The sequence below is a fragment of the Neolamprologus brichardi genome, chromosome 9 (assembly GCF_056152115.1).
Source record: "Neolamprologus brichardi isolate AB-2024 chromosome 9, ASM5615211v1, whole genome shotgun sequence".
Classification (NCBI taxonomy): Eukaryota; Metazoa; Chordata; class Actinopteri; order Cichliformes; family Cichlidae; genus Neolamprologus; species Neolamprologus brichardi.
Window position 1 is genome coordinate 17,138,930 of NC_142112.1, and position 21,262 is coordinate 17,160,191.

The window sequence follows — 21,262 nt, forward strand, 5'->3', positions numbered from 1 at the left end:
TTAAAACTGCACCATCTGTATGTCCCCTGCGTTTCTGGGACAGGAAGTGATTTTCCTGAATATACCAATAGGTGTCCTTAATTGCGCCTGTGCGAAATCAAACGTTGCTGACGTGTAGAGGTCGCACGGATTGAGCTTTTTCTCTGATTTCAAAGCCGAATTGTTTGAAGTGAAGGAGCTGATGCGTGAAGGTGTGTGACGGTACACTTGGTGTTTTTTGGAGACTCTGTGGTTCATATTGGTGATTTTGAGATGTAGCTCCCGCACGACTCCACAGCAGCTGCACCGCCTGGGCTGAACGGCTCGAGTGTGATAATTAGACCGGTGTAACTTACTAATGGAGATACGTTTTTTGTTATTTTGTAAAATACATAGGTTACATTGTAACATTAAGAACAGTCAGCAGTAACTGGGGTGGCTGTTTAAGTGGGAGAAAGTTAGCATATCATTAGCAATAGCACAATGTAAACATAACCTTTTACGAGGAAAGACATTTATGTATATAACCTAATTTTAGTCAAAATATAGATAACTAAAGGTTATATAATTTTCTTAATATTATTATATAACTGTATTATTACTGATGCTTGTACTGTATTTCAGTGTAGAGCAGGTTAAATTACAGGCTGAATTTTGGCAGTACTTGTCAGCCACTTAGGTATACCTTGCTAGTACTGGATTGGAGTGTTTTTTACATTTAGAGCTGCCTTAATTCTTCATGGCATACATCCAACAAGCTGTGGAAACATTCCTAAGAGATTTTGCTCCACAAAGACATGAAAGCATCACACAGTTACTGCCGTTTTGTCCAGCTGCACTTGCGTTCCTCCAAAGGTGCTCTGCTGTATTGAGATCTGGTGAGGGCATTTGAGTACAGTAAACTCACTTTTATTAAGAAAAAAAAAACACTTGCTTGCTCGTTGTTCACGCTAAATTCTGACCCCACCATCGAGCAATGGAGGGCCATCAAATTAGTTAACATTTTTCCCGTAGTACTCAGGTAGGCTGTGGTGTTTAAGCCATGTTCAGTTGCTACTAAGAGGTTCAAAATGTGGCAACAAAATGTTCCCTTCACCATTACACTGCCAGCAGCAGCCTGAACTGTTGATATAAAGCAGGATGGATCCATGCTTTCTTGTTTACACTAGTTTCTGACCCTACCATCATGATGTCACAGAAAAAATCGAAGCTCACCAGACAAGGCAATGTTTTTCTAGTCCTGTTCTTAGCTTGATGTAGCCTGTCTACCTCAAGGTTTGACTTGTTGTGCATTCAGAGATGCTCTTGTGCATACCTTGGTGGTAGCAAGTAGTTCTTTGACTTTTCCCTTCCTATTAGCTCAAAGCAGTCTGGCGATTCTCCTCTGACCTCTGGCATCACCAAGGTGTTTTCACCCAGTGAACTACTTCCCTCTGGATGTTTTCTCTTTCTCAGAAGGTTTTTTTTTTTTGTAAACCCTAGAGATGGTTTTGTGTGAAAATCCCAGCAGATCATCACTTTCTGAAATACTCAAAGCAGCCTGTTGGCTAATTAACAATCTTGTCACATTCAAATTCACTTTAGTCACCTTCCTTCCCCAGTCTGTTGCTCTGTTTGAACCCCCAACAGGTCATCTTCACCACCACTTTTAAAACTCATCAGCAGTGGCGTTACAGCAACATAACAAAATGTTTCCCATAACGCAGCCAGTCTGTGCTTTCTGCCCACCAATGAGAGCATTAATTCATCGTATACAACATACACCATTCTATTTATATCACTCCTACAGTGACTTTAAAGTAGACGTGGGCGTATTTGCAATCACATTACACTGTCACTTTGGATCTCACCATGTTTTCTTTCTTGTTTTTCTTGTTTGTTTGTTTTTTTAGATGAGTGTTGAAGTGGAAAGGAAATTTTCATGCAGTGCCGACACCCTGAAAAAACTGGAGGAGATCGGGGGTATGCGTTTAATTTGTCCGCCACACATTTACACATGAATCCAGTCAGATCGGAGGCATTTATCTGATGCTCTGATCCACGGCGAATTATAAACAGCCACTGAAAGGCTTTTCCAGCATTTAATGGCACTAATTGCTGTGGTTGTTGTGTAACTGTAGTGACACTGGCCATCTGTCTTTGGTTAATGATGAAGTTTAATTATCTGTATCAGCCTTTTTACATTTTATTTATTAAATTATCTATTTTAAAAAATCCCTTTTTCCATCAGCAGTTTACGTTGGCCAACAGCAGATTCACGACCAGTATTTCGATACTCCTGAGTTTCACCTGACTTTGAGGGACATGTGGCTGCGTAAACGTAAAGGATGCTGGGAGCTCAAGTGCCCGACAGCGGAAGCACAGAGCGGGAAGCAGGGTGAAGCAGCAGCATCGCTGTGCACCCGTTACAAGGAGATAACCAGCCTGCCTGAAATTCACCTGAGAGTCAAAGAGGTCATAAAACAGGACAGAGAGTCAGAGGCGGGCTTCTCACAGGAAGATGAGTCATGGCTGAGCAAACTGGACCTGGTGTGCTTTGCAGAGTTTACAACAGCACGGCGCTCGTTTACTTTAAAGGAGGAGGGCGTGCAGATCGATCTGGACCAGGCTGACTTTGGCTATCACGTGGGGGAGATAGAAGTCCTCATATCAGAGGGAGGAGATGAGCAGGCTGCACTGGAGAAGATCAGAAAAACGGCGGAAAAGCTGGGTATACGCTCTCAAACATTTAACACATCCACTGCCTTATACTGTGTATTATTAAGCGTACCTGTGAAGTAGTGAATACCTTTTTCTCTTCTTCTTCACAGGGCTTACTGGAGATCAGCGAGTTAAAGGAAAAATGGATGTTTACCTCAAAAGAAATCACCCTGAGCACTATGCAAAACTGCTTAGTGAACACATCCTGTAAGAGATCATACTGCATCTGTACAAATATGGGAACAAAAAAGGTCTTATTTACTATAAAAGGTAATATTCTTTAATAAAGTATAGATTTATAAACTCAATAAACTCTAAACTGTAAAACCTACTGGATGGTCCATGGCTGCTGTCATTGCTACGTGAACTTTTTGTATGTGAGGTTATGTTTTAGGGGGTTTTGGGAAGGGTTTGGGCATTCGATCAGAGTTTATATTAATTTATCGCTAATGATGACAATGTTTTCTTACCGAGAGTAAAGATGTGTACTCACAAAGAGGCTCAAAGAGGAGGAACTGGTTTGTGACACGTGGCAGAGGATCTTCTGATTGCTCGGCACACATTTTTAGAGTGATGAAACCGTCCCATTGTCTTTTCACAAAAACTTTCTTCACAGTATTTAAATCTGAATGTCTCACTAAAAACATTTGCACTCGAATGTTCTACATAGCGTTCAGAATTTGACTTGTTATATGTAGATACATATCTTTTGACGTATGCTATGCTTTGCAAGCAGTCACCTTTACGGGAGACTGTTTTTGGAGGCACTAATTAGTTTGTCATGTCCACGTCATTATTAAGTAACTATTAAGTAATTACACAATGATAAATGAATACCTACAGTTGGTTGTGTGTATGTGGGCGGAGGATGCAGGTATGTTTGTATTCCTGTCTGTATGACAACATTTAGTGACATTAATACATTGCCCATCCTCTTAATCCTAAAAAAAACCATCAGGTGCCAAACCCTACCCAAATTCTAAACAAAAGCCTCCTGTGCACAGCCACGTCTCAAACAGGCACAATCACACACATTTAGTGAGTGTATCCTTGTAGCTGCACTCCTTCCAAAACAGTAACTTCCCTGCATGTTGCACGTTCAGGTCACATCTGTAAGTGGGAGCTATGGATAAATAGGGTCCAAATAGCCAGTTTTAGATCCAATTTAAGACCCAGGAAGCACAAGAACAGGTTGCAAAGAACAGAGTGAGGACTGCAACCTTTCAACTAAACAAAAACATGTCCTGCCACTTATGTCAAAATAGCTATTGCGCAGCATCTTGATTGTCCCAGAAATATTTCCTCCTTCAACCTACTGTTTACGGTTACAGTTACATGCATTGTTAGAGTTATTATCATCTTAAATCTGATCTTGAGAAAATGTTTGCCTGCTGCAGAGACACACAAGGGGCTGCACTGAGCGTGTTGTTCACGGTGAGAAAAAAAAGTGCTCCAGTGATGTCATTAAAAAGCTTCCCGCCTCATGACTACCTGTTTGTTTTCTTCAAAAAGATTTCTTTGTTATGATGTGTACCAGAGATTAGCTAGAAATCAGTCAGTTCAGTGATGGTTACAGAAAAAGGAGGGGAAACACACAGTTAGAGGACAAACTGTGACTTTAAGTTTGGCTCTTTAAGCTCCATCAGTACTGTCTGTTAACGACAACATTTCTAATAGTCCTGTGCAATGTCTACTTAATGGTGATATATTCATTAGCAAGAGGAAAACACTGTATATTTTAAGCTGCAAAGAAAAATTCATGTTCTTGCACGTCAGCTTGTATCAATGATAAATTACCAGAGTTATCCATGGATAATCCTCTTTCATTTTGGGTCATGTCCAGTCAGGTGGATGCAATGGAGGAGGATTCTCAGAGGTGTAGACTTGTTCTCCTGCTGATTAGGTCTCCGCACCTGTTGTAGGCAGATCCACCTGGACACCTGGAATTCACACACCATGGCTTCTGCTGTGCACAGACAGCTGGTCTTGTTCACAGGAAGACTGCACAGGAGGCCAACTTCATGCAGGAGTTGTTACACAGGCAGTCCTGTGTCACGCAGAATGTAGATGATCCCTTTATTTAAAAAGAAAACAACCCATCATCATCAACCAATCAGACATGCAGTGGATCAATTCCCAGCTAAAAAAGTATCCTTGAGCAAGTACTAGCCCTTTGAGTTTCCCCTGATTCATCCATCAGACTGTGAGTGTGTGAGAAATTTAGCTAAAGGTGTGTAGGTATAGATGAAAGCACTGCATGACGCTGTATGTGACTGGGTGAATTAGATTTATTATACAAAGCACTTTGAGTGCTCAAACTGAGTAGAAAGGCGCTGTATAAGCACCAGTCCTGTTATCAGAGGCGGATCTGGGGGGGAGGGGCTTTGTTTTCTTAGAAGAGATAACGATATAATAATTAGTTATTATACCTCTGTACCATTTACAGAGGTATGTGCTACCCTGTGTAGATCTCTTGCTTCTCCTTTGTCCTCACATGTAAAATTTTCTAGATCAGTCACTGTCTGTTACCATTTACAGTTTCCATGTACAGTGATCACAACAGAAGTCTGAATGTTTCAAACTGCAACAACACTTATTTAATGGACACCACGGCCCATAAGTCAGGAGGTCATACTTGTAGCAAAAGAAACACAGAGTAAACCTAAGGCAGTCTGCATACGCTTACAATGTGATAGATGTTGGAGCAGAAATTTATTAGCCAGACATCAAAACCAAGAGTAAATTCTGCTGAGGTTGTTTGCATTTTATATCTGGTGAAAAATAATGAGTAGTTCACTCCTATGGGCAGTTTAGAGTCACCAATCATCATTTAAAACAATAACTCTTAAACCAGTGATTATTAAATAATGGATGATTCCTAACAATATTATAGCCTGTATCCGAGGCTGTTTTGTGCCTATAAATGTCCCTTCTCAGATATAACTTGTATGATATCCACTGGTGTTTGGTAAATAATAAAATAAATGTACTGTAAAACATGTAACACATGAAATGAGTCCGTTTTCAGCCCATGGCCCATCTGTAAGTGAGAGGCCCTGGATTAGTGGTTCAGCTGTCGGTATGTTGTTTGAATCTTCCTGTACGCTGTCAGCAAATTGTTTAGCGATAAAGAGCTTGCAGACATGTCATGAATTCAGAAGTCACATGTTGTGGGCTTTGATGACTCAGACCTTCTTCTCTTCATATTTATACATTATTTGTTGTGACACCCTCTGGAACACATTCCAAAATGTAGATTTTAGAGGCTAAGTTAGTTCAGTTAGTTGAGCCCCACATCCACACAGTGGCCCTGGCAGCCAAATCCTGGGGGACTGGTAGACTGTTTTGTGGGACCTAAATAACGCAGGTGTCAAAAAATAGACGGGTTATTAAATTATAGGACCCTCCGCCCCTCGGGAATAGATGACAAACACCTTCTTTACCATGAGCAACCTCAGACTTGATTCATTACGTTGAGGTGACACAGGAATGAGCAGTACAGTCGTTCACAATAAATAAAATAGATTGCTCAGTGGCACTTTAAGTTGCTTAGCTTGACATGTTATCATTTTTAGTTTCCTTCCACTTTACTCTGTGTGCTGTTTTCATTTTAGTTTGAAGAGAAGAAGGTCGCCCCCCCCCCCCCCCCACCAGACACACACACCCAAAAAAATAAATACATAATAATATGAAAAACTAAATTTACTAGCCAGAAGAGTCCGAGTCCATTCATTACGAGCGCCTTCAGTGTACGACTACAGTCTAATGTTTATCGTTATGTTAAAGTTATGTGAAGCCTATATGGGCTGTACATGCTCTGGACATATAAATATACGACATACATTACGAAATATTCTAATTCAATTATATTATATAATCCATATAGATTATATTTATTATATTTCTTTCACAAAATAAAATAATAAAATGATAAAATAATATATTTGAGTAAAAATTCCTGTAGATGGCAAAAAAAACAACAACCCAAAAACCCATCTGGTTTATCTTCTACTCTAAACTTTATTTAAACCTGTCAATAAATATTTTAATTTTTTTTAACAGCTGCACGGTAAACTGTTGCTGGCAGCTGGTCACGTGACGTTGAAAGGGCAAGCGGGGGGGCACGCGCAGGGTTTTTTCACACTTTTGTAAACAACATGGCGATTCACGGACCTGCTCTGCTAGCAGACTGATCAAACACTGTGTTCCCAGACCTCCGGCTCTCTAGCTTTGTGAGGGGTTTCTGTTAGACGGTGCGGAAGTTGTACACCGATCACACGGTCCAGTACGCGGAGAAACGACAAAGAGGTGGACCGACGAGCTGTCAAGAAGATCGTTTGACAGTCCAACGGTAGCCAAATGTTATCGTTAGCATTATCAGCTAGCTCGAACTAAATCTTCCCCAAGCATTTTAAACACGACGAGCTAATGTGCAATACACGGATGGTTAGTTTGTATTGAAGGAGTGGAGAGGTTTGCGCCAGTAACTTTAGCTGTTATAGGGCTTACGCCGTATCCAGGAAACATTATTTCCTAGCTGCTGTGCTTCCCGTCCCTCTCCAAGGTGTCTGGGATCACGTGACGTTGTCAGGTAACCCTGAAATTGTTGTTACACGTCTCGTTATTCTCTCTGGTAGGCCATCTTCAGTCTATGGGCTCACAGTCCAGTTCTGGGATGTCTGGTGGAAGGGGCTCTTCCAGTGGCAACCCAGGAGAGCAGTCTGAAGCGACAGAATCAAACCAGGGCGGCAGCAGCAGCCGAGGCCGCAGGACGGACAGGCAGTCTTCATCAGAGGAGGACGTTGACTTAGCAGAAGTGCTGGCTTACTTACTGAGAAGGTGAATTTCACAGTTAAAAACGCTCAAACTGATACCACGGAGGGCCTAGGTTTGTAGCAGAGGTACTATGGAGTTGTTTTGGTGAAAGTGGGCCATAACTAGCAGAAGTAAAAATGAGCAATTAATACATAAAAACACAAGTGCAATAAAGTCAAAGTCCTTCTAGTAGCAAGTCATACCATCGATCCACCACTTGCAGTCTTAACCTCTTAAGCCCCAAGCCTAACTGATCTCCTGCCTTTTGCCCCCGTATCAGGGGGCGTTGGGGCTTAAAAGGTTAAGCAAGCGCTCCTCTTTCTAGCCGAGAGACGTAATCGTTATTAAAGACGATGGCACTCAAAGCATTCCACAATTAAATCTGTGGGAGAGTTCTGCAACAGCAAAAATGTTGATAGAAGTAAAACTTGTTGGGAGCGAGGGAAGAAAGCTTTTTATTAACACGTGGCTGGTGATTCTGTGTGTGCAGTTTATACGTCCTGCTGACAACTGAAATTAAATTGGATAATTCTTCAAAATTACTGCCCAGAGGCATTTCGTGGTGAGGACTACATGTTTTTGGACTGCCCCGGGGACTTGTAGCATTAGTTCATTACTTTCTAATTTCTTGAACTCAGAACTAGGACAGAAGTCTTTGTCACGTATGTGTGTAGTTGCTGCAGAGAAAGGGACTTGTGTGTGGCGTCGTATCAGGCACTTATTAAATGACATTTAGAGGCAAATAGAAGTAATGCATGCAGTATTCTATCTCGCTGCCAAAGAGCAAATAATTGAAACGTCACATCACATTCCAGCGCTGCAAAGCTAAGTGGGGGGTTAAGGTTTTCCCATTTCAGTTTGATTTAATTGCACTTGGATAAGCTTGGAATTTTTTTGTATATCCCTCTGTAATAGTTTCTTTAGTGAACCGTGACATTGGCAGGGCCTGCTCTCGTGACCAGAGGGAACCGAGATCTGCAAGAAAAAACATTTGACATTTCTCACTTCTTTAGCGTTTAAATGTTGTCATTGCTACATGTTGTACAGCTGGACCATTTAGCTTTGGTTTCCACCTGTCAATTTTTTTTTTTTTTCCTTTTCCAAGGTACATCTTTGCACTAGGGCAATAGATAATTGGATTAATCATAACTGATTAATTGACTGGTTGCTTGCATGTGCAGGGGTCAGGTAAGACTGGTCCATGGCAGTGGAGCCACGGGGCTGCAGCTGGTCCAGTCGTATTCTGACTCTGATGAAGACAGCGATGGAGCCTGGGATGGACGGCTGGGTGACCGCTATAATCCACCAGGTAACCTCCCACTGACACTGGGCAGGAAACTAAGCAGTTTTTTACTTGTTGGTTTACTCTTCATTTATACCCTTAAATACATCGTTACAATGATCACATAATATGGAAAGCTAACAGATCTATTTAGAGTGCAGCCACTGCAGTGCAGAAATACATGTAATTATGTTAGGACGATGTCTTCTCTTTCCAAGTAGTGAAGCAGTGAATGAATGTCAGTAAGGTTTCATTTAGAGACATAATCGTGTTACAGTAATGTTATTGTCTTGTTTTCACTGCCATCCCAAAAATGTTATTTATGGAAACTTCAATTCAGTTTTTTTTGTTTTCTAGAACTATTGAGGCCTAAATACTGTTTCTTCTTCCCTTTGTGTGTTTCTTCTTTTCCTCTCGTTGCATGTCTGTTCATCGTCTGTCAATCAGTGATGGATCAAACATAAAACAATGTTTCAGTTGTCAAAAATTTCCATGGATTGTTCTCTCAAATATGTAGGACAGCTAATCAGAGCATGCCTGAAGTTCTGAGAGCTTGTTGTTGAATGTGAGCTCCTACTGAGGCTTGTTCTTTGTGTTCTGTCTTTAGTGGACACCCAACCTGACACACACGAAGTGGACCGGAGTGAGATCCGCACTCAGATCCTGCTGGCCACCGCCTCCTCTTCCTTGAAAGGCTATCGCAGTTTCACCCGCATGCTAGCAGAGGTCAGACCCCAGAAATAAATTCAAAATGGAAAATAATTGCGGCAGTGCAGTTTTATTAGTTTTGTTTATAGAGTTCAATGAAGTTATGAAACTGCAAATAAATGTTTTTGTGTGCAGAGAGAAAAAGGCAGATGTAGAGGCTCCAGTTTTTCCCACGGAGAGTGCAGTCGTATCCGTACGCAGTAAGTAACTTTGGAGTATTTAAAATCTAAATTAGAATTAAGTAGCAATTAGTTTAGCGTGACTAAAGCCTTGATTGGACCATTGTGCTCTGTTGGAGCAGAGGGATAGCTGCACAATTGCTGTGAAAATATACAATGCATTGGACATGACGAAGACGAAATTTTAAAATTGTGACCCCAGTGTTCTTCTGCAGTTTCCTGCCAAACTATGTGTCCCACAAGGATACATACCAGCAGAAAGCCTTCTGTGGAGTGTACAGCGAGGATGGCAACATGTTCCTCTCCGCCTGCCAAGGTAAATAGCACGATGTCCAACTTGAGGATCGAGAGGGGCTGAATCAGGTCTGATTTTTATTCTGAGTGTTTGTTTAAAGCTGCTGCGTGGATCACCAAATCATGCTGTGTTGTGTACAGACTGTGTTCAGGCAGAGGGGAGTATTGTTGGACTTTTCTCATGTTCTAAAAAACAAATATCAAGCGCATCATCAGTTCCTATTTCCTGATTTAATGATTAATGGATGAAGTTACTGTTTTGTAAGCAAACTAAACAAGCGGAGGACAACATGTCTCACCACGTCTCACCTACGCTTGCCTAACTGTCACGACTATTCTTCATGTATTATGTCTGTATTAGAGATCAGCAGCAAGCCCTGAACAACAAACCAGAGGCTGGTGACATACACGTGTAAATGAGTCATTATGTTAGTTCAAACTGATTAGTCTTACAGATAAAATGGAGAAAGTGAAATAAATCACTCTGTTTGTACCCAAGGAATAAATTTAAAAAAGAAAAAAGAAAAAAAAGGACTTTGTCACAAACTCTGAGGGACCTGTAAAAAAAACCCAAACAAAAACAAATGCGAGTCTTTGTGTTTTGTTTAGTTTTATTTTTTTTCTTGCTGCAGACCAGAACATCCGCTTGTACGACACCAGTAGGGGGCGTTTTCACCTGTGGCGAACGGTGAAGGCCCGTGACGTGGGCTGGAGCGTGCTGGATGTCTGCTTCACCCCCGATGCACACCACGTGCTCTACTCCAGTTGGTCTGACTACAGTAAGGCTATGGGACCAGTAAAATATTACATGATGAAATGAGGAAAACAGTTTGCCATCATTAGAATAACTAATTCTGTAAAGATTCAGCAAACCTATCTTCAAGATTGTCTCTTTTTTTTTTAGTTGGGATTATAAATCCACTTTTCCTAAAAAAAAACCCAGAAAATCTGGGACTGTTCGTGAACTGTAAATCAAACACATAAAAGGATATTTGTACCATTAAACAGAGCAGACACAAAAAATCTGAATATTAGGTAGGGCTGCACGATTAATCGTTAGAAAATCGTGATCTCAATTCATACTTATGTGCGATCTCGTTTCCAAATGACAACGATTTTAAAAAAAAAAGAAGAAAAAAAAGACGCGACGATTGTACCGCATTTTGATCCGAAATGTAATCTGCATAAAAACAAGCGCTCACTCTTCCTGCTCAACAAATGACAAGGGCGGAGCCTTATACCACGTGATACAGAAGCTGGCTGCTAAAATTGGCAGGGAAAAAACGACGGAGAGCATGTCAGGGATGACGAAAAAGTGACTGGAGAAAATCCGTCCCGGTCAACCACCCAAACATCAATAACGGGAACCTTTATGCGCTTCCCTATACCCGTCGAACTCCCGCAGGCACAAAGAAATTACGGAGGCTATTACTTATCACCTGACCAAAGGTATGGCTCCCATCAACACTGTGCAAAATGAGGGATTTAGGAAAATGATCAACACCCTAGACAAACGCTACACAGTGCCGTCCCGCAACTATTTTTCTATTGTTGCACTACCTGCTCTATACACGCAGTGTCGAGCAACGGTGGAGACGGAATTTCAAGCAGTACAACATTTTGCGGAAACGACAAAATGTGAGACATTTGTTGTTTTTATGTTTATTTATTGTTTTTATGTTCAGTCTCAACTGTTTCGAAGTTGATGTGCAGTTAATAAGTGCAATAAATATTTATACTGGAAAAGAAAATCGTGAGAGAATCGTGATCTCAATTCTAAGCAAAAAAAATCGTGATTCTCATTTTATGCAAAATCGTGCAGCCCTAATATTAGGCTGGGTTTTTGTTTCTTTTTTTTTTTTTTTTAAACAACAGAGGGAATTTTTTAGAACTATAAAACTAATCATTTTGAAAAAGTATTGTTTTATATTCTTGTTCAGTACAGAACTGTCATATTTTTCCCTTCCTAGTGTGGCAGATGTTTATATTATATTATAGATGTGTGCAGAATGTGGTTTAATATTGATTTGCTGAACTCAGCAAGGTCTTTGCTGAAAAGCCCATGGCTGCATAGCAGCATATATTTTTCCAAACCCTTACTATTAAGCATTAATGGTGCCTTCACAGATGTGTAAGTTATCCAGTATTACCATCAAAGATGTTGCTTTTTGAACTGCCAAGGCAGATGATCCCTCTCCTTTGTGTCGTTGATATCCAGAAAGACTTTCAGAATCTGATTTGTTAGACCACTGGTTGTTTTTGTGGCTTTAAAGAAGAAATTATATTACATTTATTTTTAAAAATGTTCAGAAAAGAAAGTATTTTAAGGTACTAAATAAGAGTAAATAACACTTAGCTTTACTGTATACACAGCTGCTTATTGTATTGGTGTGTCTTATATCCTAAGTGCAAAATACATTTACCCACCACTTCATAAGCTATGCCTGTTCAGCTGCTCATTAACGCAAATGTCTAACCAGCCAATGACATGGCAGCAACTTGGTTCATTCAGGCATGTAGACATGGTCAGGGTGGCCTGTTGAAGTTCAAACTGAGCATCAGAATGGGGAAGAAAGATGATTTCAGTGAGTGAACGTGGCATAGTTGTTGGTGTCACGCAGGCTTGTCTGAGTGTTTCAGAAATGGCTGATCAGCTGGGATTTTCCCACACAGGGTTTACAGAACATGGTCTGAGAAACTGAAAATATCCAGTGAGCAGCGGTTCTCTGGGTTAAGATACCTTGTTGATGTCAGAGAAGAATGACCAGACCGTGACTCAAATAACCACTCATTACAAACAAGGTGTGCAGAAGATCATTGCTGAATGCACAACATGTTAAACCTTGAAGCAGATGGGCTACAGCAGCAGAAGACTCTACTGCGTCACTGCTGCCAGCTAAGAACAGGAAACACAGACTTACCAAATTTGGACAGTACAAGATTGGAAAATGTCTTAATGAGGAGTTTCACTTTCTGCCATCACATTTGTACGGCAGGGTTAGAACTCCATGAAAGCATGGGTCCCCCTATATCATTGGTTTAAGCTGCTGGTGCTGCTGTAATGGCGTGTGGAATATTGTCTTGCTACACTTTGGGCTTCTTCCAGCAGGATAGCATGCCACGTCACGAAGATTCAATAATGTCAAACTGGTTTCTTTAACATCACAATGAGTTCATTGTGTTCAAAATTTGACAAATCCGCAGCAACTGTGTGATGCTGTCATATCGAGATAGACCAAAACCATTGAGGAATGTTTCCAGTATCTTGTTGAGTGTATGCCACAAAGAATTGAGTCATTTTTGAAGGAAAGATGGGATTCAACCCAGTTCTAGTAAGGTATATCTAATAGGGCTGCCACAAACCATTATTTTGATAGTCGACTAGTCACCGATTATTTTTGCGATTAGTCGACTAATCACATCATGCATCCATTGGATGTACAGCATACAGCTTATTGCACCAGCATGCATCTGCTCTTATATAACTATCATTAGCTTACAGCTTTAAGTGTTTAAGGTATGTGCTAACTAAAAATAAAGACAAGATGATTGTTTATTAAATTTTAATGAAATTTGCAGATTGTTTCGGTGAAGTTTAATAAACTCCTTGCTATCTAAAATATAACGGGACACCGGAGTATATTCTCGAGCATCTTACACTTCTGATTATCAGTTGTCTGCTTGACGTTTATTCAGCTGTGTAAAAACTATAACTTCAATCTCAGCCAAACCGATTTACTCAGGAACAAATAAAATACTAAAAAAAAGCCAAACAATAACATTTTTAAGTTATCTAAGTGACTTATATATCATGTTCAGTTTTGGACAAGTTACTTGAAAAAGTAATCAGTAACTAATTACTGATTACTTCCCCAAAAAGTAATCCTGTTACTTTACTGATTACTTATTTTCAAAAGTAATTAAGTACTTAGTTACTTTTTAAAAACACGATTTAAAACCTGAATAGGTGATAAAGCGATAGATCTTTCAGCCCAATTCTACTTTTTCTACATAATCCATCATACAAAATGTAATCAAATGGAAAAGTCCCTTTTTAAAACTTGTTTTATTAGTTTTAATCTTTTAACTTTATGCATCAAGCAAAAATTTAATTATATGCAACATTCTCTGACTGGAAGAAATTTGTTTAATATTTAAACATATTTTCTGCACATTCCAGCACATAAAATATTTTTTTGTGTGTGTTTACACTCAGTCTTTCAAATAGATGCAAGTAAAACACAGCAGAAAATAAATAAAGTCCTTTGGTCTAGCGGTCCTTTTGCTCTATTTTTACCTGTAAAGCAGGAGTGGGGTAGGTGGAGGTTTGCCCTGGTGCAGGTGTGCCGCAGCAGTCAGTAGAAGAATCCGCGAGTTTCTCTGTGAATTTCCCATTACGTCGTTGCGCACTCGTTGCTTGTTTAGGGGGGTTTTTTTGCTGTAAAAAGAAGTTTTCTTCCCACGCACAACGGACACTAATGTTTTTGTCACTTTTTATGGAATCAAACTTAAAGTAAGGTCAGTACTTCCACGCTTTAAACGCTGCATGCTCAAACTCTCTCCCGCACTCGATATATTATCCATTGTTGATCTGCACACAGCTGTTGTCACAAACGTCGCACTCGCTTACGTCACTGTCATGAGACATTCTCACAAAAAAATCAGTTTTAGTAACGCAGCGTTCCTACGAGAAAGTAACAGTAATCTAATTAACGCTTTTGCAATAGTAATCCCTTACTTTACTCGTTACTTGAAAAAAGTAATCGGATTACAGTAACGCGTTACTGCCCATCTCTGATCATGTTTAACCTGAGTAGCGAAAGACGGCGGTGGGTTTGAAAACGATTTGCCGGGAGTCCGGTGTTCTCCTTGCCCCTGGCTAGCTATCGAGCTAGTGGGTAACAGACGTCTCCGAAAACGTCGGAGCGCTTTTGAAAATATGTGGTGTCTTGATAAACTGAGCAGATATTTGAGGTTTACACAGCTACATTCTCGCCTAAAAATATGTTAAACGTTTATTTTGTGACCCAGAAAGAATAATAAGAGTAATATTAAAACTAACTAGCTGCCGCCATTGTTGGAAACTGAGCTGGGCCGCGCTATGAATTCTGGGACAGAGCTACTTCTTCTTCTTCGGGGTTTAACGGCAGCTGGCATCCTTGTACATGCAGTGCTGCCATCTTCTGTTTCAGTCTGTTATTACACTCTTAAATCCTACTACTTATTCCTGCATCTTTTGTGATCTTACAAAGCTTCAAATGACGCGTCCACTATTAAATCAGTCGTCGACGATTTTGATAGTCGACGTAATCGTGACTAGTCGACTAATCGTGGCAGCCCTAATATCTAATGAAGTGGCAAGTGAGTGTGCAACTACAATGTAGTGTCTAAACATTTCTACAATAGAACAATGAAAGTAGAGCCTTTAACAGCATCACTTGTGAGAAATACGAAGAAGTGAATAAATGAATCAGGAAGTGATTTCTTTCATATTGAAAGTGCTTTCACATTAGCCACAGCTTCCAGGAGTTTTCTGGTTTTTGTTTTGTTTTTTTAGCAGCATATCAACCACGTTTTTAGCTGTGATGTTTTAGTCATACGTGTCTCTCTCTGTTCCTCCCCCACAGTTCATATGTGCAGTATAGATGGAGACAGTGAAAACCACACCGCCCTGGACCTCAAGTTAGTGTTTCCCCTCATAGTAACTTATAACATTACGGAGCAGGTAATCTATCATTCCTTACCAGCAGGCCCTCCTTTCCCTTCATTACCACCTGGATGAATGATGCTGTCAGAACTTGTCACCCCAACATCCATCCTCTCGCTCTGTGTGCGCTCCTTTTGTTAAAAATAGATTATTAATTCAACAAAGCACTGCCATTAAACTCACAGCTCTCCTAACAAAAACATTGTTTAAAAGGTGATGCTTGCCTTCATAAAGCCTTTATGTTATCCCACACCAAAAAAAGTAGATCAGCAATTGTGCTCTTACTGCAGTGTCCAACCTGTGTGTGTGTGTGTGCGCTGTTGTGCTTTGTAGTCCAGATGAGAGGAGGTTCTGTGTGTTCTCGCTGGCTGCGTCCACAGATGGCAAAGAGATCCTGGGAGGGTGAGTACAATTTGCTTTTATGTTTCAAGGCAGTGACTGACGGGGCTGAAATGAGTACTGAAGGCTCTTTATGAAATTTGAATTCAAGCACAACTCTGCTTTTCTTCCATTTGTTGGCGGTATATTCGAAATATGTTTATTAGAGCCTGTATTAAATTTTGAAACGGTTAATATGAACTTGAAGCACGTTTAAACCTCAATTTGGGGGAGTTTTTAAATTTTTTTCTCAGCCTCTCTTCTCTCTCATTTCAGAGCAAACGACGGCTGCCTTTACGTTTTTGATCTTGAGCAGAATAAACGAATGTTGAAGGTTAGTGTGTCTTTGTGTGCATTTATGTCTTTTTGCTCACGCGCCGCCTTGGCCGTGCCCGTTTCAGCATCACGTTTGTCTTATTTGCGCTTCATCCTTCGGTCAAGGTTAGCCAGATACAGCGGAGCAGAAACTACATAAAGTTTTACACCATCCTGTAGTCTAATATAGCAGCGAAGAGTCCAGCTCCGCCACACAGTGGGACGGTGGGGGTTAAACCTACCGCCCTCCCTCCTCCCATAACCGCCCCGTGCGCAGAAGTCAGCATTCGACCTCGACCATCTGCTTCGTCTCTGTCGTCCGCCGTTTCTCTGTCTGTCCGTCCTAATTACCTCAGTGTTGTGGTGTGTTTCTGTGCTTTTATCTCTCGACTTTTTATTAGTTGTTTGTACTTTCACTGTCACTTCCTCATGTGCAGCACTAGACTTTCCACGATTCAGTGCAGTGATGGGAAACTGAAGTCGGGGCATTTTGCTGCTGTGGTTCCGGTTAGTGTTTTTCCCCATTGGAGGGGAGGATTTCTGCAAATCAATAGAAAGCTGTTGAGGCTGATTTGTGTCTCATAATGAGACGTTCATATTCCCTCTCAGGATGACGGTCATCTCGTCCACTGAATGGGTTTAGTGATTATAAAATGATGTGAATCACACGCTGTGGCCTTCACAGTAACCTGTTAGAGATGGCCTCCACATCATTAAAACGGTAAATAATGAAATGTCTTATGAAAGAAAGCAGTTCAGTTGTTCTGCTAGAGCCGTTCATCACCATGCTTCATGCTGAGTTATCCTTTCATTTGTGACACATCCTTTTATCTAGCGATTTATTTCGTCTTCTTGCACATATAAAGAACTAACAAACAGTTGTACTGCTGTAATTACTAACAGCTAAATCTTTGCATTTGGAGACTCACAACCATGCCGCGTGTATAAAGCCTGTTTGTAGCACAGCCTTGGACTGAAAAGTCTGAGTTTTAGTGTGCAGCAGCCTTGAAGAAAAATGCTCCTTTCATTACTTCTGCGTAGGCACAGACATGCATAAGTGCGCACACACACACACACACTTTGCACAACAACATGTAAATAGCCCACTTGTAAATAGCACATTCTTGCACACATGTGCACACGCTCCATACAGTAAACACTGACTCTTTCTTTTGCTGCCGTCCTCATCAGATTGATGCCCACGAGGACGACGTGAACGCGGTGGCGTTCGCCGACAGCTCGTCCCAGCTGCTCTTCTCTGGCAGCGATGACGCACTGTGCAAGGTGTGGGACAGACGGACGCTGCGGGAGGACAGACCGCAGCCTGTTGGACAGCTGGCCGGCCACCGAGACGGCATCACCTTCATCCACAGCAAGGTGGGTGCGAGAGTGTGTGTGTGTGTGTGTGTGTGTGGGGGGGGGGGGGGGGTGTCTCTCAGTAAAAAGTTTTCCAGTTACTTGGAAATGGTTTAAATGAGAACATTAATCGTACAGGACGTTTATTCAATCACATGTATTGTTCTAACACTCAGATCTCGGTCTCTTTTTTTCCATTTTGTCACGGTGCCAGGGTGACGCTCGCTACCTGATCAGCAACTCGAAGGACCAGTCCATCAAGCTGTGGGATGTCAGGAAGTTCTCGCCCAAAGAGGGGCTGGCAGCTTCCCGTCTGGCTGTCACCCAGCAAAACTGGGACTACCGCTGGCAGCAAGTTCCCCAGAGAGGTGAGGAGGGGAGGGGCCGAAGAAGGGCGAAAGGGAGGTACTCGTGGTAAATGAGTCAGAGGGGAAGTTGGAGGACGAGAGGAGGAGAGGTCACACAGAGGAGGAGATAAAGATGAAATGATGATATTAAAAAAAGAGAGAGAGGAGGCAGTAACAGGGAAGGTGTGTGTGTGTGTGTGTGTCTGTGTCGTGAGGATAAAAAGACTGTAAAGCCACACGTAGGGAGAGTGATTACCATTACAAGCCAAAGAGGAGGGAAGGAGTGGAGGAGAGGTGAAGGATAGGAGTTTGGATAATGAGATAGAGCAGGAAGAGAGGAGGAGGAGATGAGGCGGTAAAAAACTAAACAAAATGAAACGATCTAGTTCAGGGTGCAGTTTCTTCTAAGCTTGATATAAATCTACATGTTCTTTTGGATTAAAGTTGAGGACAAGTGTGAGGAAAGAGCATAAACAGTAAAAAAAAAAAAAACATTTATAAAATGGAGAAATCCTTGTGCATCTTTTTGTTATTTAGCAGTTTTGTGTTTGTTTACTTGCTCTTCGCAGCCCTGAAGAGACACAAGCTGACAGGCGACACCTCAGTAATGACCTACCGAGGTCATGGTGTCCTCCACACCCTGATACGCTGCCGTTTCTCACCAGAGTTCAGCACCGGGCAGAGATTCATCTACTCCGGCTGTTCTACGGGCAAAATCGTCAGTAAGTGACTGTGTGTGTCTGTCAGTGTGTAAACGGCGACAAAGTCTGCGTGAGCTGATGCACAAAGTAATATTTGAAGAATCTAAAATCAGTTGAACCCTGTGTGTGTCCAGTCTACGATGTGCTGACCGGCACGGTGGTAACCAGACTGGTGGGCCACGACGCGTGCGTGAGAGATGTCAGTTGGCACCCGTACGAGGACAACATCATCAGCAGCTCTGTGAGTGCGGTTAATGCAGAAAGTGTCCTGCTGGAATCAGCATGTGAAAGCTCGTCATCATAAATATCACATTAAACCCAAAAGAAAGCCCTTTCCAGAAGTTGTAAAAAGATTTAATAGAGTGGCGTTAATCCCAGACACTGTTTCCTCTACTAATGGAATAAGGCGTAATTTAGAAAAGTCTGAGACAATTTGATACGTTTTCTGGTAATTACGGGGAAAAAAATGACCATTTGCAGAAATAAACGACTGTTTTTCCCCCTCACATATTCCATTAAATTAGACTTTTTAGCAATTTCACTACTACCACTACTTGATAAAATGGAAAACAACATTAAAGCAGTGCAAATGAACTGAGCTGTTTCGACTTGAAGAAGGAAGCAGACATGAGATGCAGAGTACTTTATGTTTATACTTTACACCGCTGAGGCCTGGACCTAATCACACACAAGCAAAGCTGGATTTATGGTCGTGCAGTGCTGCTTCCTTGCGTAGCTCTTTGGGTGTGCAGAGTGGAGGATTGTGGGAGTTCAACCAGCAGAGAGGCTACAGTAAGGGTGCAGTCCTGCAGAAAGTAAACGCAGCTTTGCCCCCGAGCAACGCGTCAGAGGAAAAAGTGAATTAAAAATCCCAAAAAGCAAAATAAGAAGCGCAGAAATTGGAGGTTTTCCACATATTTTGACTCGGCCACTAAGTGGGTCTGCAGAACTCTGTGTAGCACATATGCGCTATTGATGTAGTAGCATATCAAGACCATAAATTTAGCTCTTTGCTTGGCTAATAAAAATGCTGCTTCTTTTCCATTTGTGGTTAAAAGCTGCCGCTTGTTTTGTTGGCATAAAGCATGAATCATGTCACCGTTATTTAACAGAGCAGACAGGCTCAGCAGCTGTTTTAAAAGTGATAACAAGAGTCCATCCAGCTTAAGGACATTAAACTACGGGGCTTAGATGGCACAGTTATTATTTTTTAACCTCTGATCTCCATCCTTTCTCTACAGTGGGACGGAGCGGTTCGAATGTGGGAGCACAGACAAACTCATCCCCTAGACGAGGAGCGAGACACGGCAAGGGGAGGAGGAGGAGAGGAAGGGAGCTGTTGGAGGAAGTGATGTCACCACAGAGGAAGGCAGTGAGCTCAGAAGGCCTGGGAGAGACTTGAGTATCTGCTAACGTTAGTGCGGAATATTAGTGATTCAAATGAAAGCGTGGCTGAGAAAAGTTCACTGGGAAGGCGCCTGAGCCTCGTGCTGTCCAGTGCCGATCAGAACACGGCGGGATGGCTGTTGCCGCCTGCAGCTGTTTTTCTGTTTTTTCCCCCTCTGTTTTTTTGTTTTTTGCCTCATGTCTTGCACAGAATAAGGAGGCCAGAGCTTTTTCAATCCAGCCTGGGACATTTTACTCAAAATGCGCTGAAGCTGCACTTAACGAGCTGTTGGAATGAAACAATAAGTTAGTGATTATATACATATATATATGGAAAAAACTTTGGATGTTGCAGGGGAACGTAATGATGATAATTTTGTAAAAATGTATAGAATTTTAATTTGTTTGTGTGTGTGTGCGTGCGTGTGTGTTCAGGGAGTGTATTTAGATTGTCGTCAGTGTCCTGAGTCTGTTTGGACTCTGCTGTTATGAATAACACAACACAGGTTGTGTCCTATTTTAGGGAACATCTACCTTTGCAGACTCAACATATAGTCATAAACATTTTTTTTCCAGTTGCCAAACTCATGAAGCTGATAATTGCGTTAGCTTTCCTGAGTTTATTCAAAACTCGACAGGCTCAAGGAAGTTTCACAGTCATTATTCGACCTGGTCTGCCTCATCAGAAAGAGTTTGAAAGTTTTCGCTGTTATTCTGAATCCTCTGTAGGCTTCCTCAAGGCTAATGTTAACTCCCTGTCCCTCAGACACAGCAATATTCTCGTTCCAGGGTCAGCACTCAGTGTAATTTTTGGCTAAATGTAAGCCTGTGATTTGATTCAAAGATTTGATTGTGTGTGATTAATGTGTTCAAGTCAGCACTTTGGGGAACACGCACATGGTTTCAAAATGATCTGTATATGCAATTTTCAGGTGTTTATATCAAAGCTCATATTTCACTCTCAGACTTTGCAGTTATAATAAAAACCTTTCTTCAAACGTATCACGAAGGGGCTGTTGGTCATTGATCAGATGTTTCAGGCTTTAAAAGTGTGGGAGCTGCAGGAGAAACTAGAACGACACTTCAAACAAGACACACGACTCACGGGATGGGAT

At 41.5% G+C, this 21,262-nt stretch overlaps 2 protein-coding genes and 1 long non-coding RNA gene across 4 annotated transcripts; 2 read left to right on the forward strand and 1 right to left on the reverse strand.

Annotated features, from left to right (window-relative positions):
* Positions 1-73: 73 nt before the first annotated feature.
* On the forward strand, positions 74-3,010 carry thtpa (thiamine triphosphatase). Of its 2 annotated transcripts, none has more exons than XM_006809406.3 (4): positions 74-191; positions 1,872-1,941; positions 2,210-2,689; positions 2,790-3,010. In XM_006809406.3, exons 2-4 carry the CDS (start codon positions 1,872-1,874, stop codon positions 2,888-2,890), a joined length of 651 nt encoding a protein of 216 aa, XP_006809469.2. In that variant the 5' UTR covers positions 74-191; the 3' UTR covers positions 2,891-3,010. The 2 variants fall into 2 exon arrangements, with proteins under 2 accessions (XP_006809469.2, XP_006809470.2); XM_006809407.3 differs by having other exon boundaries at positions 2,213-2,689.
* On the reverse strand, positions 2,225-7,418 carry LOC118455956 (uncharacterized). Its single transcript, XR_004844297.2, has 4 exons — positions 7,189-7,418; positions 4,477-4,753; positions 2,750-2,905; positions 2,225-2,655 (listed from the first exon to the last, which is right to left on the reverse strand). It is a non-coding gene; the product is annotated as an uncharacterized LOC118455956 (long non-coding RNA).
* dcaf11 (ddb1 and cul4 associated factor 11) lies at positions 6,809-21,149 on the forward strand. The gene is made up of 15 exons (XM_087846034.1): positions 6,809-7,030; positions 7,317-7,518; positions 8,676-8,803; positions 9,384-9,502; positions 9,620-9,684; positions 9,879-9,979; positions 10,590-10,736; positions 15,585-15,639; positions 15,998-16,066; positions 16,319-16,376; positions 17,549-17,734; positions 17,928-18,081; positions 18,630-18,782; positions 18,896-19,002; positions 20,003-21,149. The coding sequence occupies exons 2-15, from the start codon at positions 7,331-7,333 to the stop codon at positions 20,111-20,113; spliced, it is 1,641 nt and encodes a 546-aa protein (XP_087702160.1). The 5' UTR covers positions 6,809-7,030; positions 7,317-7,330; the 3' UTR covers positions 20,114-21,149.
* The last annotated feature ends 113 nt before the right edge of the window (positions 21,150-21,262 follow it).

Bases quoted from the DNA above. Each gene is read 5' to 3' on its own strand.
- thtpa (XM_006809406.3), top strand. From the start codon at position 1,872: ATGAGTGTTGAAGTGGAAAGGAAATTTTCATGCAGTGCCGACACCCTG. The intron at 1,942-2,209 runs GTATGCGTTTAA...TTTTTCCATCAG, and splicing joins AAAACTGGAGGAGATCGGGG to CAGTTTACGTTGGCCAACAG. The intron at 2,690-2,789 runs GTATACGCTCTC...TCTTCTTCACAG, and splicing joins AAAAACGGCGGAAAAGCTGG to GGCTTACTGGAGATCAGCGA.
- dcaf11 (XM_087846034.1), top strand. From the start codon at position 7,331: ATGGGCTCACAGTCCAGTTCTGGGATGTCTGGTGGAAGGGGCTCTTCC. The intron at 9,503-9,619 runs GTCAGACCCCAG...TTTTGTGTGCAG, and splicing joins TCACCCGCATGCTAGCAGAG to AGAGAAAAAGGCAGATGTAG. The intron at 9,980-10,589 runs GTAAATAGCACG...TTCTTGCTGCAG, and splicing joins GTTCCTCTCCGCCTGCCAAG to ACCAGAACATCCGCTTGTAC.